Below are 27,809 nucleotides of genomic sequence, written 5' to 3'. Positions count from 1 at the left end.
CCTCCTATAGTTTCCTCATCTGTAAAATGAGCTAGAGAAAAAAAAAAAAGGCAAACCACTTTGCCAAGAAAATCATGAAGAGTTGGTCATGATTGAAAAATGATTATATGACTATAATCACAACCAAGATCGCTGTCCTAGATCTCATGGAGATGATACCACAAAATAGATGTGGTATCTGCCTTCAAACAGGACTTCTTATAAAGTTGGAGAGATCAGATATATCTGCTTAGACCAATTATAAATGTAAAAGAAGTTCATGATTGTTTAGAGCAACTATAACAAGTTCCAAGGCCAATGAATGACTACTCCTGGACTTGAATTCAAATTAGGAAGACTTGAATTCAAATCTAAATTCAGTTACTTACTCGCTTCTGAAACTTGGGCAAATTGTGTTTAACTTCTGTGTACTTCAGTTTCTTTACTTGTAAAATGAAGGTGTTAGTTGCCTCCACCACTTCCTAGGATTGTTGTGAGGATCTAATATGATAATATTTATAAGATACTTAGCCTAGTGACTGCATATAGTAGGCACTTAATAAATGCTTATTTCCTTTATTCAAGGAATCAAGAAATAAGAGAGATCAAAGTGGACTGAAAGAAAGGTTTTCTAGAAGGACTGAGTCTAAGCCAGATCTTTAAGGAATTTTAGAGTATGGTCTGACAGAGAAAAAGATTGAAAAGGCCACTTACAGTAGAGGAGACAGTATGGTAACCAGTGTAGAGATATCATGCTTTGGCTGAAGGGAAGGAATTTAGAGAGTTCATGTGACACATGAATTCCTTGAGGAGAAGGAGGTGAAGGGAGTGTGAACTCAAGGCTAGCCAAGGAGCAGGAAAGAGGAAATTCAGATTCTTGCTGGCCAGTGGGATTGTAAACTGTCACCTATTTGCTCCTTGGTTCTCTCTCCTTTCATTTCCAAATGAAATCCCTCAGAAGACTTAAATCCTCTCTCTCACCAAAGTTTTCTCTTCCTTTTTCTCCCTCCAACTGAATCAACTCTTTCCTGAATGCCCTCTACAAGAGCAATACTAATTCTGCGAGGCAATTAGGTAGATCAATGGATAGAAGCTGGGCCAGGAAATAGGAAGAACTGGATTGAAATACATTTTCAGCTGTGGAATAACAGACAAGTCACTTAACCTCATTTTCCTTAAATATAAAATAGTGATGATAACAGCATAGCCTTCCCAGGAAAAATAAAATAAAATGAGACAATATTTGTAGAGTACTTTGCAAACCTGCTACATAAATGTTAATTATTATTATTATTTTTATTAACTCTCTTTTAAAGATTGTGTAGTAGGGAACATACATAAGGCCTTTCTTAGAGGAATAAAAGAGCAGGGGACTTCAATTCCAACAGATGAGACTTGAAGACTTACAAGGTCCCTTCCAGCTCTGAGTGTCTGTCCATTAGGCCATTATGATAACAAATTGTTTCTTACACTCGACTAATTTGTTTTAATTTCTTGTATTTTAATCACATCATGATTTGCATAATTGATGTAAAGGCAAATATCATTCTATTTGCCAAAGGTAAAAGGTTGAGAAGTAAGAATGAGCAAAATGACTGGGGGAAATGGGCTCTTGGATCATTTGTTGAGAAATAATAATCAATCAATATTTAATATTTAAAGAAGGTCCTGTGCTAGGAACACTAAAGAACTAGAAGACATTATCATTGATTTAGGAGAATTTAGGCTCAAGCTTGAGAACAAGACATATCTCAATAACATAAGAATGAACTAAAGCTAAGAATAGATACGAATAGATACTAAGAAATTGATAGAGCAGAAATGCCACAGGAGTTCAGAGAAGACAGAGCACAGGAGAGCAAGCCAGGAAATGCTGTGCTTTTATCCTTACTTTTATCCACTGAGTAGCTCCTCTGATCGTAGGCAAGTGTCTTCTTGTTCAGTTTGCACATCTGTAAAAAGAGAGGCTCCATTAGTTGGGTTTATCAGATTATTTTCATCTGATTGTAAAATCCCTTGAATTTCTGAGATCTTATGGGAGATAGGGAAGGCTTCAGAATGAAGAAGCAATGCTTAGGAATGGTTACTTTTTAAAGTGGATATTGTGAAACCATAGTAGCTGGTCTTTTGGGGAAGTCTCATTATAAGGCAGCAACTTTTGGGAAAAGAGTCAGGGAAGAAATATACCTTAGACTAGTAGAGATGCTCATTTACTTCAGTGTCAGGCTTTGATCTGCTGCCACATTCTGGACAATCAGAGAACCACTGGATTTTTATTTTCCTCAAGGGAGTCAATTTTCCCTACCATGGATAGAAGGACAGAAGCCTTAATTAGGAAAAGAGAGTGTAGGAGGAGATTATGGTTGAATGTTTTCCCAAGCTACTTAGAGGAATGAAAAATTCCCAGTTATGTAGAGATGGAATTGATTGCACTGAAACTGTGAGGGATTGAAGCATCAGGGCCAATACTGAAAAATGCAAGAATGAATTAAGTGTCTGCTATATTAATTTATCATCCTTTTCTTTCAGATGGAGGTTACAACCCTCTAATTAAATTCAACAACCACACACACATGTTTTATACAGCCTTCTCTTTTAACCCCTTCCCCTGCTTCTCTTCACCTCTCCACTAAGGCTATAATTTGCACATGAAAAATAATGACACTCAGGTTCCTTTTACTTGTACATTTCCACTGAACCAAAAAGGAGGCCCTGCCAAAGAATGTCCTTGGAGTGATTCAATGTACTTTTCCTTGTGCTTTTTAAGTCAAATATATCCAATATAGGCAAGTTTGGCTGTGACATGGAATGTGTGAAGAGTCATTTTTGCCCCACTTGGAAGCACATAGTTTTCTCACTCTAGGGTCAATTTCCAGTCTTATATTTGTCAGGTACACTAACACCATATATGAGAGTCTATAATAATAATACCTATATTATTATATTTTACCATTAAAATATTTTTGCAATCTTCATTATGGCATGGAAAGTGACCTATCTTCTTTTCAAAGACTATGTTAACAAGTGAAAAACTCTGAACTGCCTCTCCAGCACTAGCATAGCTAAGGGTTCATCACTTGATCCATCTCCTTGTCCCAACTATGCTTTATATTTTACTCTGAGTGTCTTCTCTGTCATCTACTTTAACATTACTCTTTTTCCTTTCCTGCTTCTGAAACTATAATCAAGTTAATAGTTTCATTTCTACTTAGAAAGGACATGTCAAGCAATTTCCTTATAACTCTTCTAACCATCTCTATTATCCCAAACCAAAACATATGAGTTGTCTCCCTATTAGATTAGAAGTTCCTTGAGGGCTAGACTAGAATCTCATTTTATATTTTGTACCTTTCTTGACACATGGGGCTTAATAAAGGCATATTTGTGCATTTATTCATTCATTCATTCACCAAGTAATTTTTCTATCTCACCAATGCATGAAGATGACTATTAAGTACAAGAGGGTTGTGATCTATGGCAGCTAGGTGGTAAAGTAGACAGAGTGCTGGATTTACAGTCAGGAAGACCTGAGTTTAAATCTTGTGACCGTAGGCAAGTCACTTAATCCTATTTACCTCAGTTTGCTCATCTGTAAAATGAGCTGAAGAAAGAAATGGCAAACCACTCTAGTATCTTTGCCAAGAAAACTCCAAATGGGGTCATGAAGAGTTATACAGGACTGAAACACTAGAGAAAATATTAACTATAGTCATTAAAATATAAATATATCTAGATATCTGTGTTACACACCCTGCATATGGTATGTTGCATAAATATGATTGCCGGGAACCTCCTTCAGTCACTCTCCTCCCATTTCCTTTGGCCCCCTCATGTCTACCCTCACTCTCCATTTATTACAGGGTAAGGCATAGAGAGAACATTCCTGAGACAATGTTTTTCCCAGGATAAAATTGCCATCCATCACTCACTGTGCATGAACAGTATAAATATGTGCTGGCCGATAGTATTATTTATTATCACATACTTGAGCTATGGATTATTGCTGAAGAGGCTGCTTGCCAAGCATTATTAGTCTGCTCCCCTGGGAAACAATGCTTAATGGGCAGATCCAATCGTGGCTGTAAGGCAGAAATGGGCATGAACATGGGAAGCATTTATAGTAGAGAATCAGGCTAGACTTTTGATGTCATGTCTGAAAGCTACAATCCTTATTGTTAGTGGTACAGGATAGAGTGCTGGGCTGGGACTCCACAAGTCCTGAGTTCAAATGTGGCCTCACTTACTAGCTCTGTCCCTGAGCAAGTTACTTAATCTTGTTTGCCTCAGTTTCCTCATCTGTAAAATGAGCTGGAGAAAGACTAAGCAAACTAGTATCTTTCCCAAGAAAACCACAAATGGGATCATAAAGAGTAGGACATGACTGAAAACAATTGACAAGACCTCAATACAAAAGAGATAATTGTAAAGTACTTGACTTTAAAAATATTAGTTATTTAAATGATTTATTATGATTATTATTCATTATCCAGGGGCTGTCCTCTACATTTAAAATCAAAGTCACATAAAAAACCTATCTGTGCTGATATCTGGCTGAATTCAAAAGATATTTATTGGATAGCTTCTATGTGACCTCTATTAGGTAACAAGAGAAAATATCATCTTACACAAGCTTTAATCTTTGCAGAGAACTTTGTGTTTAATATTAATTGGAATTCACTCCATCTTTCACAAAAACCCTACATGATATCATAGTCTTTATTTTACAGATAAGGAAACTGAGGTTTGAAAAATGAAGTTATTTGTCCCTGTTCACACAGCTAATAAAGTGAAATTCAAACAGGTTTTCCTGATTCCAAATTTGATCTTTTTTTTTTGCTGTATTCGCTTTAGTGGGGCAATGAGATTTGAGAAGGGTTTCTTTCCTTAGGAAATATAGACAAGCTTGAGTATCTAGAAGGGATGGATGAGGGTGGCAAAAGGAGTGAAGAACATGTTACATGGAAGACTTTTAAAAGGCACTGGTGATTGATGTTTGATCTGGAGAAAAGAAGTTTTAGAAGGGTTATGATAGTTCTCTTCAAGTATATGAAAGACTTTCATGAGGAAGAAGCATTAGATTTGATGTTAGACAGCAGCATTTGAAACAGGTAGAAGTTAGAGAATTTAATTTTGGCTCTGTACAAAGAAAAAAATTACTAACAAGTAAAGTTCAAAAATAGATTTAGCTGACAGGTAAAATACAAATTCCTCCTTATTGGAAGTCTTCAAGCAAAGTTTGAGTGAGCACTTGTTGGACATATTTTAGAGGATATTATTTGAGATGGTCTCTGTGTTTTGTAACTCTTACATTCTAAGAATTTCTGGTCTGTCATCCATGGCCATATAAATCTGCTGCCTGTGAGTGTTCCATTATTGACAATAGATATAAACTCTCTTGTCTGTCTCTGTTACAGATGTTGATGAATGTGCAACAGATTCACATCAGTGCAACCCTACCCAGATCTGCATCAACACTGAAGGAGGATACACCTGTTCTTGTACAGATGGATACTGGCTCCTGGAGGGCCAGTGCTTAGGTAATGCCTTTTTTAAAAAAAAGTCTTTTTTACAACCTAGTTTATCTAGGGTGTTAACAGTAATCAGGGTTATATTGCTTCAGAAAGGGTTTGGGGAATGCCCTGATGACATATGGTTTAATTTCACCAATTCCTGAAAGTCCTCTCCCATCATTATCAACGTCATCTTTATAAAAAGGCAATTCAGTGACCAAGATCTCATGGTTACATGTTCTACATTGTATAAATAAGAGCAATGTAAACCTAATCCTGATTTCTTAACATTATGGGAGTATACCTGAAATTAGGACTGAGACCTTTAAGGTTGGAATGTAGCAAATCAGGCATAGGAATCTGTCCAGAGACAAACATATCTCCTGGGGCCAGTTTAATTAAGATATAGCAATTGAAGTTGTTATCCTGAAGGCAGGATAATTCAAGTTCACATATCCTTATAAAATAAAATAATATAAAATAGCCTTGGGCTGTATGTGCATTCTCAAGGATACATGAGAAAAGATTACCATAAAAAACTGCCAATTGAGCGTTTGTGTTGTACATTTGGCATTTATAACATGTTTTAAAATTTTTTATTATTTTTGGGTTTTGTTCCCCTTTTCCTTTCTTTGGGTTGTATTTTAGGCAAGGAAATGAATTCATGGTGCTGTCCAGCTGTCACGTCAGTTTCTATGGGTGTGATTCCTGTGCTGTGTTTTCCTGGAAAAAACCCTGTCAATTTGAATTTTCTAAGACAAGATTATGTTGTTTGAAAGTCACTTCTAGAGGAACTGTGAAACATATCCAAAAGGAGTTCCTAAAGGCACAGAAGGGAGGGTATGGGTGTTTCTCTATCCAAGGTTTTCTTGGTGAATAAAGCTGAGTTTTAGTGAAGATGTCAGGAGGTATGGATCATAGAGCTTTCCCAGGCCTGGAGACTGCTTCATACAAGAATGAGTTGAAACAAAAGTTCCAATCTTGGAGAAGAGATGACTTTGGGGGAATAGGATAATAGTCTTCAAGTATCTGAAGGGATATAATTTTGAAGAGGGATTAAATTTGTTCTACTTGACTCCGGAAGGTCTTGCAGAGAAACAGATATATAAGAAAAATATATCAAGTATAATGAATTTCCTCTTTCACTGGAGTTCTTCAAATATTGGTCAGATAAACCCTCGTTGGGAATATTGCAGAGAGGTTAATGTATCAGAGAGGTGTTAGAATGGATGCTCTCTGAGGTCCTTTTCTACTCTGAAGTTCCATGGTTCTAAGGATCTATACTGTCTAACATTTTGAGTCAGGTTTGAATTTATATATATGCCAAATTGGGGCATGCATCCTAGTACATGATAGTATGAAAGCTAATAGGCATTTTTAACACCCCCATTATCACAAAATTTAGTGCCTCTGCTTTGAGCATGAATAGATTAGTACCATAGATAATTTACTTCACCTAGACCCTGACAATTATGTCTGCTTCATGACAAGTGAATCAAAATAGGATAAGAGAATGATAAGAATTGATGGTTTTGCCATCTTCAGCTACAGTGATTGCTTTCTTCCAAGATCACATCCTCTGTGATCTATAAGACCTCTAGAAAAATTTATTTTTATGCTAAGTAACCAGTAATGGATAATGTATGCTGTCAAGGATGTCTTTCCTTCAGGAAGTTTTACAGTATGGGCTCATCTGAACCTTAGTTAATACTCCCAGCTGAACTCTTCAGTGGTCATGATTACTCCTAAAAAACAAACAAACAAAAAACACCATGAAATTCCAGAGGAAGGGCCTTTTAATGTCCATTTTGTGGACTTACCTTTCTTCTATTTTCTAGCACAGGCTTTTTGCCACACCCTTCCCCCTCCTTTCCAAGCCTGGACTTTCCTGTCATACAGCCAGGCTGGATTGAGAATGGGATTCCCTGCCCATTAATCCTTGGACTAATTCCATTTCTATTTCCCATTCTTCCGTCTCATGCAAGTGTTGAGTTGAAGGGCAGGCACATGATCTCTCTTAGATCCTGTCTGACTCACCTAGAATCATTTCTGCACTTTTATTGTCATAGAAAAACAAACAGACCCATAGAATATTTGCAAGAAAATATGAAGTCCAGTATGGTGGGGCTACACATGGGAGTAAGATGTAAGAGTGACAGATTATCTATCAAAGGCTTTCAAAGTCACAGAGAGGATTTCAAATATTCTAGAGGTCATAGAGAACTATTGGAGTTTGTTGAATGGGGGTGAGGGTGGATGGTGGTAGAAGTGTTAGACTTGCACTTTAGAAATGCAATTTGACAGCTGAGTATAGGATAGAATGATGGCTCCTAGGGGTTAAGTGACTTGCCCAGGGTCACACAGCCAGGAAGTATTAAATGTCTGAGACCAGATTTGAATTCAGATCCTCCTGACTTCAGGATTGGTACTCTATCCACTGTGCCATCTAACTGCTCCTGAAGAACAAATTTCTATAACAAGTCTGAATACAGAGGGTCCCAAAAGTCTTAATGCAGCTATAAAAAGTTTAGAATTTTGGGACACTTTGTATTGAGGATAGCTATCAGTCTTCCCTACCCCACCCCATGCTTTATCTGCTATCGTCTAAATAAATACCCTTACATTAATTGATCAATTAATATTATAATTTTAAAGTTCCATACTGGCTTTCAGTTTTTCAATATTCTTCTTATGATGTGGTGCCCAGAACTGAACATAATATTCCATGTAAAATTTGACTGGGATAGTATATAGCAAAACTATGATTTCTCACATTTTTAGCTCTTTTTGTTAATGTAGTCTAAGATTGAATAGATTTTTTTGGCCATGGCAAGTAGTTAAATAAATCTCCCACTTCATTTTTGAATGTCCTGTTTTTTAGAGATAATTTTTCTGTCCTAAACTTGTGCTGTTGATTTTTTGAATCTAAGTGTAGGAATTTACATTTATTTTTTTAAAATCTAATCTTGTTAAATTTCTATTCTGTCACCCAATGTTAACTCTCTTCCTGATATATGTGATTTACATATTCGATAACCATGCTTTCTATTCTTTTATCTGCTCAACTAATGACTCAACTTCCCAACAATTGAGTTGGCAGCTGGGGAAGGAAAGTGAAACCATTAACTAACCAACAGCAACAGACGTTAACTGGCATTCAGGGAGATTAGGAAAGGCTACTTGTAGAAAGATAGGATTTTAGCAGGGATGGGAAGTAAGTGAGGGAAGCAAAGAGATGGATAAGGAGGAGAGAATGTTACAAGTATGGGACAAGGAAAGTCCTAGAAAAAAAAACCCAACAAATCCACCGAATCTTTGCAAGGAACTATGGGGCCCAGGATCACGGGATCACAGAGCACTTAATGGGGAAAATTAAATAAAAGTTGTGTGTGCTGCCCCCTTTATGGTTTTCTAAGCTGGATGACACACTTGTTCCAGCAGGTGGCACCATCTTACAAGTGTCAGTTAAAATTAATTTGGTTAAATGTCATAGATTATTTAAGTGCCTATTACGTACAAGGCCCTGTCCTAGATGCTGAGGATGCAAAGATAAATGATAACATACTCGCCTATATTGTAGTGATTGGGACATAGAGGGCAGAATAAGTATAATATAAGGCAGTGTGTGATGGGCATAAAAGGGAGTCAGACAAAATCTTCTAGGAAAGTACAAGAAGGGAGAAAGAGCTTTTAGTTTAAAAGTTAAAGGGAAATTCTTTAGAGGTCATGGCATTCGAGCTTACCCTTGAAGAAAGAGACAGGTTCAGAAAGGTAGCAAACAGTGAGGACATTCTCTGTCCCCTCTAGGGTCTCACATATTTAACTCTCCCGTCTTTCCCTAATTTTTAATTTGAATTATACTAGATATAGTATATATCAGAGAGCTGGCCTTAGAGTAGGGAAGAGTTGGGGTAGAAACCCAATTCTGACACATATTGACTATGTGACCTTGTGTGACCTGCATGGCCCTTTATAACCCAGCTCCAGTCTGTCTTTGTATTATTATATTATACGTCATTCATTTAACTCCTCAGTTTTCTAAGCAGTTCTCCAAGACTATAAATTGCAGAGAAGGCTCTGACTTGAATTGGTAGAAGAGTTTCCTTACATGGGAATTCTTTTTAACTAATGAAATTTAGTCTAGTCCCTATCCCCATCCTCTTCTTATTATTTGGTTCTTTCCCTGTTGCCTACAAGTATGCTCAGATTTCTCTTTTCCTTAAAAAAAATCTTCATTAGAGTCTATTACCCTCTCAAGTTATCATACCATATATTTCTTTCCTTCACAGAAAAAAAAAGCTGTTTCCACTTTGTCACCACTCACTTGGTTCTCTCCTGCTTGCTTCTTGTCTGCTGACTCCATTACTTGATTGAAACATCTTTCTCCAAGATCACCCGTGATTATTTTCTTCTTCATCATCTCCTCTTCCTCCTCTTTCTCCTCCTCCTTCTCCTCCTCCTCCTGCTCCTTCTCCTTCACCTTCTCTTCCTTCTCCTTCTTCTTCTTCTCCTCCTCCTCCTCCTCCTTCTTTTTCTCCTCCTTCTCTTTCTCCTCCTCCTGCTCCTTTGCCTTCTCTTCCTTCTCCTCCTCCTTCTTCTTTTTCTTCATCTTCTTCTTCTCTTCCTCCTCCTCCTCCTTCTTCTTCTCTTTGTCTTCTTCTTCTCTTCCTTCTCTTCCTCCTCTTCCTTCTCCTCCTCTTCCTCCTCTCCCTCCTCTTCCTCCTCTCCCTCCTCTTCCTCCTCCTCCTCCTCCTTCTCCTCCTCCTCCTTCTTCTCCTCCTCTTCCTTCTCCTTCTTCTCTTTCTCCTTCTTTTTTCTAATTCAATCAATAGCTTTTTATTGGTCTTCATCCTTTTTGATCTTTCAGCAATGTTTGATATTGTTAGCTAATTATTCATAGATACTTTTTCCACCTTAAATTTTTGGTCAGGGTTCTCTTTCTACCTCTCTAACAGTTCTTTCGGATCTAACTTTATTGATGTTGAAAGTATTTTGTAATTGTTTCCTTGGCAGATAGACTCCCAAATATTTTATATTATCTACAGTTATTTTAAATGGAATTTTGCTTTGTATCTCTTGCTACTGAACTTTGTTGATAACCTATAGAAATATAGATGATTTATGTGGATTTATTTTGTATCCTGCAACTTTTCTAAAGTAGTTAATTGAAAAACTTTTTTAAATTAAAGTAATTCATTTTCAGTTGATTCTGTAGGATTCTCTAAATATACCATCATATTATTTGCAAAGAATGACAATTTTGTCTAATAGTTTTTTCAGTCTCGTAGGACCATCATCCTTATTTTACTCCCTATTCATGGATATATTTCACAGTTTTATTTTGCTTTTTCCCCTTCTCTTTCTATATTCTCTCTGATTGTATCAGTTCCTATGAACTCAACTAGCACCTCCATATAGTTCCCAAATCTATGTATGCTACCTTCATTCCTATCTTGATGGCATCTCCAACTATTTGCTAGATATTTCCATCCTGATGTCCCATAGGCACCTCAGATTCAATGTGTTCAAACTAGATTTCATTATCTTTTCTCCTAAATCCTTTTCTTCTCCTAACTTGCTATTTCTTGTTGAGAGTATCATCATTCTTCCATCACCCACTGTAATGCCAGAGAAACTGAGGCAAGTAGAGATTTAATAATTTTAATCTGGAGAATTCAATAAACTAGTTGACCAAATGGGAATATGCTTCCAAAGCATTTGGTGCAGAAGAACTGAGACTATATAGCTATATAAAAGCTATATAGGCTTTTAGCTACAAGTGAAAAGCAGGATACAGAAGCCTAGAATACCTTTAGTTTGTTTATATCTGGCAGCTATTGTTATCTTTACCTCAAAGAGAGAGCAGGGAGAGAGGAGTTAACTTGACATTTATATCTTGGGGATTGTGGCTCAGGCTCTGTAAGACAGGGAAGGAAGACCATTCTTGGATAGATAGAAGCTTTAACGAGGGCATAACTTAGGTTTTTGAGTTGAGGCAGGTGGCAAGATAACATAACTTGGTGTCTTTGTCCTTGACAATAATTCTATTCCCAGGGTAGTTTTGGGCAAGGATGGAGTCAGAGTGGTGAGTACCTGGATATTGTTGTTTTTTTTTTTTTAATCCTTCATTGTGTCACAGTGGTATGTGAAGAGGAATTGGAACCTCAAGGTTCTTTTTAAACTAAATTTCCCCAAGTCTAATTGCACAAATGAAAAGGGGGAGAGTTAGGGCACCACAAGTAGGAATCATCCTCAACTTTAATTCTTGTTTACTTTCCATATTCAATTTTGCCTTTTCATTCTCACCTTCTATTTCCAATCACAATTTCCAAATGTTATTAATTTATGTATCCTACTCTGCTTACATCCATGACATCTGAACCCTTTACTATTTGATATATTTTATACCTCTTTTCTTAGACTGCTACAATAACTTCCTAACTGATCTCCCTGCATCCAGCTTCTTGTCTCTCTATTCCATCCTGCACACAACTAGCAAATTGATATTCTTAAACTGCAGGTTAGATCATGTTATTCCTCACCTTAAGAAGCACTAATGATTCCCTATTCCCATTAGGATAATAGACAAACTCCACTGTTTGGCATTTAAAGCCCTTCATCTACTTTTCTAGTCTTATTATATATTATTATGTATTGTTTTGCTTTGTACTTTTTGGTCCTTCTTGTCCAGAGGCAACTGAATGGCATATGAAGAAATTTCTGGACCTAGAGTCAAAAAAGACCTAAGTTTGAATGTTTACTAGCTGCATAGTCCTGGTCAAATCACTTAACCTTTATCTACCCCAGGTCCCCCATTATAGATTGGGGATAATAGTAATGCTTATCTTCCAGAGTTGTGCAGGTTAAACAAGATAATATTTATAAAACACTTAGCACAGTTCTTGGCAGATACTGGATGCTTAATAAATGCTTGCTTCCTTCTTTCTTTCCTCATACGTGACATTCCATCCCATCTCCATTCCTTGTCACAGATTGTTTCCCATGACTGAAATGTCCTCTTTCCTAATCTCACCCTTTTGGAACTCCTCGTTGGGCATATTACAGAAGGCATTCTTGTTTAGATATGGGGTGGTCTAAATGATGTCCAAGATCTTTTGTAATTCTGAGATTCTGTGATTTGATGTCTCACAATGTATGTGTGCATTTCTTGAATGCAACACTCCATGTTTGATTAGTGGACTTTTACGATGTCTGAACGTATCTCTGATATTCTCCTCCTCCTCCTCCTCCTCCTCCTCCTCCTCCTCTTCTTCTTCTTCTTCTTCTCTATGCCCTCATCTCTATCTCTTAACTTTTCCATCTTATTTCAAAACTTGTATAGTAATACAAGGTTCATACTGGTTCAACTGTTAATACCTTCCCTTCTCAGATTGTTTTCCATCTAATCTGTATATATCTCTGATGTATACATCTAGTTATTTCAAATTGTTTACCCAATTAGAATGTAAGCTTCTTGGGACAGGGACTTTATTCACCCCCTCCCTTCTTTCTGTTTAACACAGTGCCTGGTTGACAGTATGTACTTAATATATGCTTATTGACCCACTGACTGACTGACCATAATTCTCCATTTCTCTAATGAGAGGAAGAAGGTGTGTCTTATTAACTGTGCTCCAGAACTGAGATTTGTTAGTATGATTAATCAGAATAAAGTGTAACATTGCGACAATCCAAATATTTAAAGATCACTTTTAAAAAAACCTTTCTTTTGCTTTGAATAATAGTGATAAGAATTTTATACAGAAGATGGGTTTTATGCATGAGGTTATAGAGGAGTGGGAATAAGGGATGGCTCCAACAACATTAAAAATGTTTATTAAAGGTTTTAATTTTCAAAATATATGCATGGATAAGTTTTCAACATTGACTCTTGCAAAATCTTGTGTTCCAAATTTTTCTCCTCTTTGCCCCATCCTCTCCCCTAGATGATAAGTAATCTAATATATATTAAAGATGTACAATTCTTCTATATATATTTCTATAATTCTCTTACTGCACAAGAAAAATCACATCAAAAAGGGAAAAAAATGAGAAAGAAAACAAAATTTAAGCAAACAACAATAAAAAGAGTGAGAATGTTATGTTGTGATTCACACTCAGTTCCCACAGTCCTTTCTCTGGGTGTAGACAGCTCTCTTCATCACAAGACCTTTGGAACTGGCCCGAATCATCTCATTGTTGGAAAGAGTCACATTTATCAGAATTCCAACAGCATTTGTGACATGTTTTCTAAAACCTCACAGTAATATACTAGAGAAATCACTGCTGGGTGGGGGAAGAATGAAAATGTCAATCATTCAGATTCCTACTCTAAAAAAATTAGCTGGTATGTCTTAGCAAGTGTTTAAGTATATACACTGTTGACTGAATGCCAATTTACAAGTCTTTTGTACCCTCAAAAGACAGATGCTTACCTAGGGACAGTAAAGAGAGGGAGAAGAGTTGTGTTTGTCAATTTATCTATTGTCTGTTCTGATTCAGAGAATGACTCCATCCTTTGCCCTCACATCTTGGTGTTGATTGGATTCACATGTCTCCCAGTTGAGTTGTTACCCGATACTCCTCTTAAACCAATCTTGTGTTCTTGATAGTTGAACACATTCATCCTTAATGACCTTGGCCAGGAGTCCATTGGAACTAGGCTAGGGATTCCTTTCCTGTTTTAGACTAACTATCCCCTCCCATGACAGTTATATATACATATGCATATACACACATGTTATATATTTAGACACTCATGTTTATTTAAAGAAGTTCTTTGGAACCAGAAGGGAAAATTTGAGGGAGAATAAAATTAGCAACATTTTTATAATTCAGCCAAAAAAATGCTGTGATCATTTATATATTTCCTTGGCTGCTCCAATGGCCATAACTTACCCATTAAGTAAAGGGTTAGACCTTATAAGTAGTCTTATATTAGAATCTGATCTAACAGCTTTTTTGTTATTTACCTAATAAATGTGGTTCTTTGAAACCAGGGCATCAGAATTATTTAACCATCTGGCACAATGCCTGGTACATAGTAGGAACTTAATAAGTGCTTGTTAAATTGAATTAAACTGCAAGTTTATATAGTTTTTCTAGGTATTAGTCAGGTGCCTTAGGGAAAAAAAAAGTTGAAAAGAAATGGTTGTTTGGTATTAAGATCTTGCATTGTCGGTAGTTGGGAAGTCAACTCTTTTGTCTGAATGTATAATATCCACTTTGGATCTATATATATTCTTTCTTGAAGTTCAGTTCTGTTTCCTATTTTGCCCCTATTACCTCAAATCATCCCGTTCTATTAGCTTTTTGTGGGTTGTTAGGTAATATAAATAAATAAAAGCAATAAAAATAAATAAATAAATTATGAATATAAATAATCATGAAAAAAATAATTAAATATGATAAATTAGGTGATATAAATAAATTCTGTTACCGGGCAGAAGTTATAACTTTAATTTCTCTAAGAATAGCTATATATTAAAAAAACTTTAAGATTTGCAAGGTATTTTACCTATATTATCTCACTCAGCCTTGACACTAAACCTGTGAAATAGATGCAATTATTATTTCCATTTTTAAAGATGAGAAAACTGAGACTTAGAAAGGTTAAGTGACTTCCAAGGTTATACAGGTAATTAAGTGCAGGAGGCAGCATTTGAATTTGGGCTTTCTTGACTCCAGGTTCAGAGTTCTACCCATTGCCTCATAAATAAGTCATAGAAAAGCACATTTCAATTTCAAAGGTCACTAATTTTGTCCATGGGTATATTCCTTACAGAGATCACACTCTCTCTCTAACTTGGTAGAGGAGTTTTAAGAGTTGTGATGGTTCTGAAAAAAAAAGTCATCATCCTTTGGTGAATTGATAAAATGATTCTATGAATTTGGAATAGTTATGTAGGTGGATAATCAGGAACATATCTATTCATCATTGCACTCTTACTCCAGGGTTTTCTAGCTTGGTGGAAATTGGGAGAGAAGCCAAAATCAGGTCTCTTTCATGCAATAATAAGGCTTCAGAATAGGATATCAGTGAAGATTAGCAAAGCATATGTAACTTATTAGATCAATCAGCAAGCATTGATTTAACCCCTACTGGGAATGGAAGGATGAAATAGAAAAATGAAATAGTCCTTGTCTTCAAGGAGCTCATATTATTACAAGGCAAACAATATGTACACATGTGTATATACAAAAAATATAAAAAATAAATAAAAGCTAAGTTTTCAAAAGAAGACAATAATAGCTAGAGTGGGGAGTGGGTGGATCAGAAAAAATTTCCTGTGGGAGAGGTATTTTAGTGTTGAAGGAACTTAGGAATTCTAAGAAGTGTAAATAAAGAAAGGGATAAATTCTAGGAATGAGGGACAGCATTTGCAGCTGTCTATTTTAATCAAATTCAATTAAAATTTTTTTTCTTGGCCATGCATTTAGTAGTGGATTGATTGCCCCTGGAATGGGGGTGAGGGTATCATGAAACATGAGACATAATTCTTAATCTCAAGAAGTTTATTTTTGAGTTCCCAGAAGGAAGCTAACATATGTAGATAGGCTCCAGGTAGGCAGATAATCATTCAACAGAACAAGGTAGATCCTTTCTTTTTGGAGAAAAGATTCCAATGCTTGAGTGAAAACCAAAACCCAATTCAGGTCGCGAACAAGGAGTTGCTAAACCAAAACCCAATTCAGGTCGCAAACAAGGAGTTGCTTAGGTATACCAAATCCAAGAGCTGAGTGATGTGGTAATAGGATGCTGGGGGCAGCAGGAACTTTTGAGATTGGAGTTCAGTAAAGAGATCAGTAGGCATAGTGACAGAAGTATTAAGAAAATATCTGTCTGATGCATCCTAAGTATTTGATTTGCTGCCCTTTTATTGTGGAGGTGAATTTTTTTTCCCTTTTCACTTCTTGGATATACAGATATTCAAAAGGGTATGGATGGGTACTGGGACCACTATATCATTTAAGAGCTGTTAGATAGCACAGTGAATAAAGTGCTGGACTGGAGTTCAAATCTGGCCTCAGACACTTACTGGTGATGTGACCTTAGGCAAGTTATTTAACTATATTTGCTTCAGCTTCCTCATCTATAAGATAGACTGAGAAATAAATGGCAAACCACTCCAGTATCTTTGCTAAGAAAACCCCAAATGGGGTCACAAAGACATAAATGAAATGACTAGAGAGCATATCTATGAAATATATAGATGGTTATTGATGTTTTTTTCTTGGAACAATTGCTTTTTATAGATTTATAGATTGCTCTTAATTAGGATTGATAATTAAGCTGATATCAATGTACTGGACATGAGATATAGGTAGATATCACCAAAAGTTCATTAAAAAATTTTTTTTACTAATAGCTTTTGCTTCCATATCTCATTTCATTTCTGAATACATCTACCTCTCTGCTCAACTATCTTTTGTAACACAGAGTAAAACAAAAGAGAAAAATCCTTTAAACAAAACTAATATATCAACCAGTATAATACTAATGATCAATGTTCCCACGATCTATAGTCCCCCAAGTCTTTATTTAAATAAGGGAGTAAAGAGCATTTTTCTGTAATTCTCTCATAATTATTGCATGTATTGTTTTTCTGTATATTTCATTTTGCATTATTTTTTTTTTTTAAATTTTTTATTTATAATTACATTATATTGACATTTCTGTTCCGATTTTTTTTTCCCCTCCCTCCCTCCACCCCCTCCCCTAGATGGCAAGCAGTCCTTTATATGTTGGATATGTTGCAGTATATCCTAGATACAATATATGTTTGCAGAACCGAACAGTTCTCTTGTTGCGTAGGGAGATTGGATTCAGAAGGTATAAATAATCCGGGAAGAAAAACAAAAATGCAGATAGTTCACATTCGTTTCCCAGTGTTCTTTCTTTGGGTGTAGCTGCTTTTGTCCGTCATTTATCAATTGAAACTCAGGTCTCTTTGTCAAAGAAATCCACTTCCATCAAAATATGTCCTCATACAATATCGTTGTCGAAGTGTATAATGATCTCCTGGTTCTGCTCATTTCACTTAGCATCAGTTCATGTAGGTCTCTCCAAGCCTCTCTGTATTCATCCTGCTGGTCATTTCTTACAGAACAATAATATTCCATAACATTCATATACCACAATTTACCCAGCCATTCTCCAATTGATGGGCATCCATTCATTTTCCAGTTTCTAGCCACTACAAACAGGGCTGCTACAAACATTTTGGCACATACAGGTCCCTTTCCCTTCTTTAGTATTTCTTTGGGATATAAGCCCAATAGAAACACTGCTGGATCAAAGGATATGCACATTTTGATAATTTTTTGGGCATAATTCCAGATTGCTCTCCAGAATGGTTGGATTCGTTCACAACTCCACCAACAATGCATTAGTGTCCCCGTTTTCCCGCATCCCCTCCAACATTCATCATTATTTTTTCCTGTCATCTTAGCCAATCTGACAGGTGTGTAGTGGTATCTCAGAGTTGTCTTAATTTGCATTTCTCTGATCAATAATGATTTGGAACACTCTTTCATATGAGTGGTAATAGTTTCAATCTCATCCTCTGAAAATTGTCTGTTCATATCCTTTGACCATTTATCAATTGGAGAATGGCTTGATTTCTTATAAATTTGAGTCAGTTCTCTATATATTTTGGAAATGAGGCCTTTATCAGAACCTTTAACTGTGAAAATGTTTTCCCAGTTTGTTGCTTCCCTTCTAATCTTGTTTGCATTAGTTTTATTTGTACAAAGGCTTTTTAATTTGATGTAATCGAAATTTTCTATTCTGTGATCAGTAATGGTCTCTAGTTCATCTTTGGTCACAAATTTCTTTCTCCTCCACAAGTCTGAGAGATAAACTATTCTATGTTCCTCTAATTTAATTAAAATTTTTTTTCTTGGCCATGCATTTAGTAGTGGATTGATTGCCCCTGGAATGGGGGTGAGGGTATCATGAAACATGAGACATAATTCTTAATCTCAAGAAGTTTATTTTTGAGTTCCCAGAAGGAAGCTAACATATGTAGATAGGCTCCAGGTAGGCAGATAATCATTCAACAGAACAAGGTAGATCCTTTCTTTTTGGAGAAAAATTCCAATGCTTGAGTGAAAACCAAAACCCAATTCAGGTCGCGAACAAGGAGTTGCTAAACCAAAACCCAATTCAGGTCGCAAACAAGGAGTTGCTTAGGTATACCAAATCCAAGAGCTGAGTGATGTGGTAATAGGATGCTGGGGGCAGCAGGAGCTTTTGAGATTGGAGTTCAGTAAAGAGATCAGTAGGCATAGTGACAGAAGTATTAAGAAAATATCTGTCTGATGCATCCTAAGTATTTGATTTGCTGCCCTTTTATTGTGGAGGTGATTTTTTTTTCCCTTTTCACTTCTTGGATATACAGATATTCAAAAGGGTATGGATGGGTACTGGGACCACTATATCATTTAAGAGCTGTTAGATAGCACAGTGAATAAAGTGCTGGACTGGAGTTCAAATCTGGCCTCAGACACTTACTGGTGATGTGACCTTAGGCAAGTTATTTAACTATATTTGCTTCAGCTTCCTCATCTATAAGATAGACTGAGAAATAAATGGCAAACCACTCCAGTATCTTTGCTAAGAAAACCCCAAATGGGGTCACAAAGACATAAATGAAATGACTAGAGAGCATATCTATGAAGTATATAGATGGTTATTGATGTTTTTTTCTTGGAACAATTGCTTTTTATAGATTTATAGATTGCTCTTAATTAGGATTGATAATTAAGCTGATATCAATGTACTGGACATGAGATATAGGTAGATATCACCAAAAGTTCATTAAAAATTTTTTTTACTAATAGCTTTTGCTTCCATATCTCATTTCATTTCTGAATACATCTACCTCTCTGCTCAACTATCTTTTGTAACACAGAGTAAAACAAAAGAGAAAAATCCTTTAAACAAAACTAATATATCAACCAGTATAATACTAATGATCAATGTTCCCACGATCTATAGTCCCCCAAGTCTTTATTTAAATAAGGGAGTAAAGAGCATTTTTCTATAATTCTCTCATAATTATTGCATGTATTGTTTTTCTGTATATTTCATTTTGCATTAGCTAATATGTCTTTCTATTCCTTTTTTGAATTCTTTGTAGTCATCATATCTTATATAGTAAAGCCACATTTCATTTGACTCATCCACTACAATTTTTTTCAATTCTTTGCTATTACATAAAGTGCTGAATATACATATAGATGTATTTCAGTGACATGCTGGAATAAACTCATATGGTCCCTCATGAAAATGATTGTTAAATTTTCAGTATGAGCATTTGTTTATCTCAGAAATCAGCAAACCATGTTTGATTTATTGTTTTGTTGACTGTCTAGACTTAAAGTTTTGGAGAAAATGTTAATAACACCAATTAAACTTAAAATTGTGTCATGTTTACAATTCTTCCCAAGAGACCAGTTATTAAACATTAACCAGCACATTCCTGTGTATATGAGTTCTTTCTTCCTGCCTTTGGCTTCAATGGAGCATATGCCTACAAGGATTGTTGAGTTTTTAAAGAGTATTGACATTTTAGTTAAAAACATACTTTCAAATTGTTTTCTAGAATTGTTCATCCAATTGACAGCTCCATCAATTATATATTTAATCTGCCCAGCCCCTGAGACACAGATAACCTTAGTCTTTTTTTGTTGTTGTTGCCAATTTAATGAATGTAAAATAAAATGAGTTATTTGGATTTTTCTTTTTATTAATGATTTTGGATCAATATTTTATATTGTTGTTAATTACTAAAATTTTTTCTTTTCAAAACTGTTTCTATACTTTGACCATTTATTCACTGGAGATTAATACCTGGTCAAATGACATTTTTCATTTAAAAACATATTAGGTGAAATCATTTTACTGGGAACAGTTAGTTCTATAGAAACAAGATAATTAGTGTCAAGATGTAATGATATATTAAGTCATTGCATTATTGGGGGTTTATTTATAATGGTAGTCTTATTGTATACTTTTAATGTATTGTTATTGTTATTTAGGGGATTCCTTAATGTCTTGTATGCATTTCTAGTCATTTTTGTGTGATTTTTCTTAGTCTTATTCATGAAATTCATTTATTTAGGACAGGGACTTTCTATTGCAGTCAAAGTAGTATTACAAACATTAGGATAATGATAGAAGGACTAGAACATTAGAACTAAAAATCATTTAATCCAACCTCCTCATTAAAAAACAAAAACAAGAACAACCCAATCCCACACAAATAAATTATTTGTCCAAGCTCACATGTGGAGTATGCTGATGGCAAAGCTGGAACTCAAAATCAAATCTTTGACTCTTGGACTAAAACTCTTGGGTTTAGACTCTTTCCAGTGTACCATGATGGCAGTGGTAGTGAAGGTGATATTCATGACTGAGACAGCAATGTTAGTGATGGTGATACTGATGGGAGGAAGGAAATACAGATAATGAGGATGAAGATGGAGATAAATAAATAAAAGTAACCTGACCTGTTTTTTTTTTCTTTATATTTTCAGATATAGATGAGTGTCGTTATGGCTACTGTCAGCAGCTATGTGCTAATGTCCCTGGCTCTTATTCTTGTACATGCAACCCAGGTTTTACCCTCAATGAGGATGGAAGATCTTGCCAAGGTATTTCTTTTTGAGTAATAACCTTAAAAAACTGAAAATCTAAATTATATTTTGATTTTAAATTTACATTCAGTCTGAACTTTTTAGAAATGTTGGAAACAGTAAAATAATATTTCTATTCCTCATTGTTCATCTTGAATACTTTTAGAAACTCAAGTATTAATGTTAAGCTATGTGACTAAGGCAAATATATAAACCCTTCTGAGGGCTGCTGGGGTAAGAACTTTAGCCAGCTGTCCATAGAAAGACTAGGTTTCTTAGACACAGCTGTATTTGATGTCTCATATTTGAGAATTGCCTTATTTACTTTCTTTGTTCATTGGAAGCTCTGTCAACAGTCAAATTCAAGAGTCCAGACCAAATTTTTCAGAAAGAGCTCTCTTATCTATGGTTCATTTCTTTTTTCTTCAAGAGATAGAGATTATACTTGTGATTACATTGATCTAGGACAGCCTGGGGTGACAAACCTTTTTCTACTACAACTGTACAACTTGTAGTTCTAGAGCGTTACTTAGAACACTGAAATTTAAGTGATTAGCTAGCTGGGGAATAGACCCAGTATGTATCAGAAGGGCAATGTGAAATCCTAATTTCAAGCCTTGTTCTAATATTATTTGCCACACTGACTAGCAAAATTTAAAATGATTCTATATAAGGTTCCAGTGTACATTAGGCATTCTATTCTCTCTACATGAACCTACTAAACAAATATGCCTCAGTGCATTGACTCAGGTTTATAGGTCTTACTTGCTAAAGAGGGGGATAGTTGACCCCATAGGTTTCCTTAAAATTCTCAAGAGATCTTAGTATCTCTTGAGGAACAAAACCCACTATTGGGTGCTAATGAACTTATCAATACCCACACTCTGATGCGTTGGCTCTAAGATCTCTTGTACAGATGAGGATAACTTGAAACTTTTTTGATTGATCTAAGCCTGGGACTGACTGACTGACCACTGCTGACTATGGGGACTCACCCATGTTCACCAAAATCCTTGGGGAATTTGCACCCAGACCTTCAATTACAATCCCCAATCACACATCCTTGAACTCACCAATAAATTGTCACCGATCTATACCTAAACATGCCCACAGTCCACTGCTATTGACTGAAATTCCCTCAGCTTCCATACAGTCCTATTTTCTCCCTTCACTTGTTCTCTTGTTTTAGCTTAATTTTCATTCTTGCCAATAGTGTCTCATTCTCCTATTTGTCTGTACTCACTCAATAAATGTGGCACTCCAACTCCATGTACCCAGAGGCCTGTTTCTTAGTAGTCTTAGCATTTCCTTGATTACCAGGATCAGAAGAATGATCTGCCTGCTATTTTTATACCTGGTGAACTGATTAATATCTAGATTTTCTTTCTTCATCTCTCCAGAGTTGCTGCTCCTTTTTGAGTCAGTATGAGTATACTTAAGCTCAAATTCTAAGCTTAGGCCTAGAATTTGGAAGATCTGCCTGCACAAATATTATTTTGTTTTATTTTGCAACATTTTAAAATTAAATAATAGCTTTTTGTTTTTAAAATACATACAAAGATAGTTTTCAACATTCACCCTTGCAAAATCTTGTGTTTCAAACTTTTCTCCTTCTCTTCCTTTCACACCTTTCCCCTAGACAGCAAATAATCCAGTATAGGTTAAACATATGCAATTCTCTTATACATATTTCCATGTTTATCATGCCTAGATTAAAATTCTACCTTAGAAATTCAGTAAATCTCTCAGCTTCCCTGGGCCTCTGTCACCACATCTATAAAATGAGGGGATTGAATTAAGTGACTTGAAGGTCCTTTCCAGTTTTAAATCTAGGGTGCTATGAAGTCAGCCACATAGTTGCTCCTCCTTTAGAGATGAGTCTGTTGGTGTAGGAGAAACTTATAGAGTTTATTTCAATCTCTACTCCTGTGAATCCAAACTATATTACTTTCAATACAGTCGATTCACCTAGTTGAGACTCATGTATAAAGTGGAAATGACACTTTGCACTATCCATTTCATAACGTTTTGTGAGGAAAGTGCAAAGGTAAAAACTATGAAAATGTGAGTTATTACAATCTAAGGGCAGAATAAGGCCTTCATGGTCTCTGTAGTGGGAAGGGTAGGTTATTTTCCTTTCAAACAGAGACCATTTAGGCTGTTTTTATGTTTTTGTCTATAACCTTCCCACCAAACCTGGGACTACAGAGCATGAAACTCAGAACAGAGGTTACTGCATAATTTCCCTTTCCACCCAAGTCTCAACAAAAGAATAACGAAACAAAAGTACAGCCTGGTTTTCACATAATCAATTCAAATGCTGATAAGTCAGAAAAACAAATACCACCACTGGCCAGCACAGTTCCCATCGGATCTTTTCTTTTTCTCAGGAAGTTAATGTGGCCTTCAGACCTCAGGAATTAGGGCAAGTCCTGTGGGGGGTCCTGGGGTTTGGCACCTTCCCAGTCAGCCAGTGTGGCAGACACAGAATGAGGTCTTTGTCTAGAGGCTGTCACCAAATTTCACAGGGACAGTTCCTCATTATACCATTAATGGCCTGGCCTGCGAGCTCTGGACCTGGCTGGGCTATGTTAGATGAAGGATATTATGACTCAATCAGTTGGATCATATCTACATTGCTGGGTAAACAGGAAGGTATCAGAAAGAGTTTGATCCCATGTTCCCTGTTAGTCACCCCTCCAAGGCAGTGCTTGCAAATGATTCTGGGAAATTTCTATTATATTCATATTGCCCAATATAGGCCCTAGACTATTACAGCTGATAAGGACCTTTCAGATCATCTAATTCCTGGAGTTCTTAACCATTTTTGTCACTGACCTCTTAGATAGTCTGGTGAAATTGTACAAGATTCCTTCTCAGAACAATGTTTTTAAATGCATGAAATAAAAACATATATGACCACAAAAGAAATTTGAAATAGTTATTAAAGCATTTTGAAAAGCTCACAAACTCCAAGTTAAGATTCCTTCATCTGGTCCAGGATCCTAATTTTATAGGTGAAGAAACTCAAACCTAAAAATGCAAAGTGTTTTGCCTAATAATTAGTAAATGGTGAGATTAGGACTAGAATTCAATTCTCTTCATTTAAGAGCTGCAGGATGAACTTTTCCTTTGAAGGAACCAAAAAGGAAAAGCAGAAATTTAAACATCCCTGTGTGTAATGTTGGGGCTAGCTTTCTGGAGGATCTCTGGACCAGCCTTGATCTTAGTGGAGAAATTTGGGAGTCAGGAGAGCCACCAGGAAGATGGTCAAAAATGGAATGTCTCATTTCCAGTCCTTCTTAGCTCTTATATACCTTATTGTAATGACATCATTACAGCATACTAATTATGTGTAACTAGAGAATCATTACACCACCATACTAAGTACTAAGTATATGTAAACTAAAGAACAATCATCTCATCAAGTCCACTGAGTTAACACCTTGTTGTAAGTATCCTTGTTTCAAGTATACGTCTCCAAAATTCTGCTCCTCTACACCTGTGCACTCATCCCAGTGCAAGGGGCCAGAGTTCCTGGCTCCTTTAGGTGGTGATGATAGTGATGGAAATAAGAAAACTGCTATCAGTATAAAAAGATAGCTAAGTGGCACAGTGCCAGGCCTGGAGTTGAGAAGACTCATTTTCCTGAATTCAAATCTGACTTCAGACATTTACTGGCTGTCTAATCCTGGAGCAAGTCATTTAACCCCTTTTGCCTTAGTTTCCTCATCTGTAAAATAAACTGGAGAAGAAAATGGCAAACCATTCCAATGGTCTCTGCCAAGACAATTCTAAATGGGGTCACAAAAGTCAGCATGACTGAAATAACAATAACCAGTGTAATACTTGGGAAGCTAGCACAGGGAATGTCTCACAGCCAACAGAGCCTGTTTCCCAAGGGACTGGATTCTACTTGTCAGCTCAGGGTGTGTGATATCAGATCAGGTCAGTTTGGATATAATCCATCTCTTTGCCAACCTGGATAGGCATGTAATATACAGATTCAAAGCAAAAATGTGTATATGTCCTCCTCCAAGATTCTGAGGAACAGAAGGTCAAGTATATTCTTAAAGGGAAGATAATATGTATATTGGGGGTAGGTTTAGACATGTGAATTCATAGACATGCTATGGAAACTCTTTTTTTTTTTTTTTTTTTTAATCAGCAGTGCCTGCCAATAGCAGCTGAATCTTGTATGCATTGCCAAGATTTGTAAAAATAAGACTGAATTATAGAATACCTTATGCTTTTCAGAGTACTTTCTTATCTGTTATCACTGGCTCTTCACAATAGCCTGTCAGTGAGAGATCCAAGACAGGTTTTATTACCTGCCAAGTCATGTGACAGAGTCAGGATTAAGATCACTTTCGAGTACACAAAGGGTGCTGGGAGCATTTTCCTGAGGTCTGTTTGTCTATCTCATTTTTCTAGAACAGGAACAGCTGGAGGGCCTTTCTCCACTGCTATCCTAGCCCGAGAACTCCTCTTCCTCTGTCCCTAAGTGACTCCCATTAGAACATCCTCTAGTCTCCAGGGCTCCTAGTCAACTTCAATCTCCACCTAGTAGACTTGCATCATGGAAATTTTCCTGACTTGTAGGGTGAGCTAGCCTAATCCCACCTGGAACCAAAGAAAATGAACCTTTGTTTGATGGGTTGGAAAGGTATTATAGAGTCAAAGGATTATAGATTTAAAACTGGGAGGAATCTTAGAGGTCATATCAGTCCAGTTTCTTCATTTTATAGATAAGGATACTGAGATATAAAAATAATAAATGATTTTGTATGAGATATAATAATAATAGCTGCTATTTATATAGCACTTCAAGGTTTTGCAAAATGCTTGACAGATAAATTTGCAGCAACCCTGTCATTATCCCCATATTAAAGATGAGAAAACTGAGGCAGGACAGAGATGAAGTGACTTATCCTGGGAAGTAGGTGCTGTTACCCTCATTTTACAGATGAGGAAACTGAGGCAGAATAAAGATTAAGTGATTTATCCAGGATCATGTAGCTAATAAATCTCTGAGAGGATTTTTATTCAGCCTTCCTAACTCCAAGTACCGCACTCTATCCACTGCACTACTTAGTTGCCAGATATGATACTTTGTTTCTCATTTGCTATTCTGCTTGATTTCAATTCCATGGATCAAGAGGCCCTTCCCAGGAAAAGCTCATCATTTCAAAACCAGCAGTGGGGTAGAACTCAGGTCTGACCTGAATTCAAATTTGACCTCTCACACTGATGAACGGTATGACCCTGGACAAATTATTTAATCCTGTTTGCTCAATTTCCTCATCAGTAAAATGAGCTGGAGAAGGAAACAGAAAATCATTCTAGCATCTCTGCCAAGGAGTTACAAAGAGTTGGACATGTCTGAAAACAACAAAAACAACCATGGGACTAACTGAAGTCTTGCTTAAACACCATTTTCCTCAGCCTTCTCTTCTTCTAATTGGAGGGCAGAGGAGCTGGATGATGGAGTACCAACCTCCTCCCAGAACTTTCTTTTATAGAGAACAAAAATAGACTCAACTCATTTGACTTTGCATCTGTTGCCCTGTTTTCTATAGAGAAAAGATATCCTTGCATTGAGTACCCGCTGGTGTCCCCTTTGGCCATTTCAGGTTTGCTTTCTTGCCTCTTTCTGTATGTAGTCTTCCCCTTTAAACTGTAAGCTCCTTAAGGGCAGGGACTTTTTAAAAAAAATTAATTATATCCCCAGTGCTTAGCACTTAAAGGCTTGCCACTGTTTGTTATGAATAACCCAGCTATTTCCAATTTCATTTGTATAGGTTGACATAGAAAGTATGCAGTGAAAAAAGGAAATAATGAGGTTTGTTTCCCTCCTCAGATGTGAATGAATGTATGACAGAGAACCCCTGTGTACAGAGCTGCCTCAACACATTTGGATCTTTCATCTGCCGCTGTGACCCTGGCTATGAACTTGAAGATGATGGTGTCCACTGCAGTGGTAATGACCTTCAGAAGGGTGACCCCTATTCAATATCTGTGAACCGGAGAGAGGATATTTCCTCCTACCTTCTGGCATAACTTTTGTTTATTAGCATATCTCAGTAGGGCCATAAATCCTTAGGAAACAGATGTGAAGTCAAACTGGTAAAGAGAAGGGTGTGAATGAGGAGTGAGGATGAGAAAAAGCACTAACAAAATATTCACAGGCAGGGTTGGCATTTGGCATATGGCACTTGGTAATTATTACCCTGTGCATTCATTCATTCATTCATCCAACAAAACCTTATTAAATACCCATTTCACATCGGAGAAGGTACAATAAAGTAATACTTGATCAGTGTACTAGAAAGATGAAAAACCAAGTACTATGTGAGATTCCCAGAAGGCCCTGGGGGCTGATGGAAGGCTTCTTGGAAGACAATGAGCATTTCATTCCAGCTATTAAAAAGGGATGTGAATTCACCAGAAAAGATTGGGAAAGGGGAGCATTTCAAGAACAAAGAAGAGTGGCATCCTCCAAGGCAAAGTTATGGCAGTATGAGAGCACAGGGTATTTTTGGAGGTCGGAGAATAGCTCAATGCATATCACTTAATTTCCCATTTTTCTAATACGCTGGTTATTTCAGACTATTACATGTTTTACCTAGTCTAGTGAACAGTGCTCTGGTGGATGCTTAATAAATGTGTATTGAATGA

At 36.4% G+C, this 27,809-nt stretch overlaps 1 protein-coding gene across 4 annotated transcripts in view; it reads left to right on the top strand.

Moving 5' to 3' along the window:
- FBLN5 (fibulin 5) overlaps positions 1 to 27,809 on the top strand; it is a 128,893-nt gene that overhangs the window by 58,370 nt on the left and 42,714 nt on the right. For all 4 annotated transcript variants that reach the window (XM_051977341.1, XM_051977340.1, XM_051977339.1 and 1 more), the window contains exons 5-7: positions 5,394 to 5,516; positions 21,033 to 21,149; positions 26,992 to 27,111. In XM_051977341.1, coding sequence (XP_051833301.1) covers positions 5,394 to 5,516; positions 21,033 to 21,149; positions 26,992 to 27,111 — 360 coding nt within the window. The remainder of the gene's footprint in view (positions 1 to 5,393; positions 5,517 to 21,032; positions 21,150 to 26,991; positions 27,112 to 27,809) is intronic.

Source organism: Antechinus flavipes, chromosome 2 (genome assembly GCF_016432865.1).
Source record: "Antechinus flavipes isolate AdamAnt ecotype Samford, QLD, Australia chromosome 2, AdamAnt_v2, whole genome shotgun sequence".
Lineage (NCBI taxonomy): Eukaryota > Metazoa > Chordata > Mammalia > Dasyuromorphia > Dasyuridae > Antechinus > Antechinus flavipes.
The sequence above is the reverse complement of the archived record's forward strand: the minus strand, read 5'-3'. Positions and strand labels throughout refer to the sequence as shown.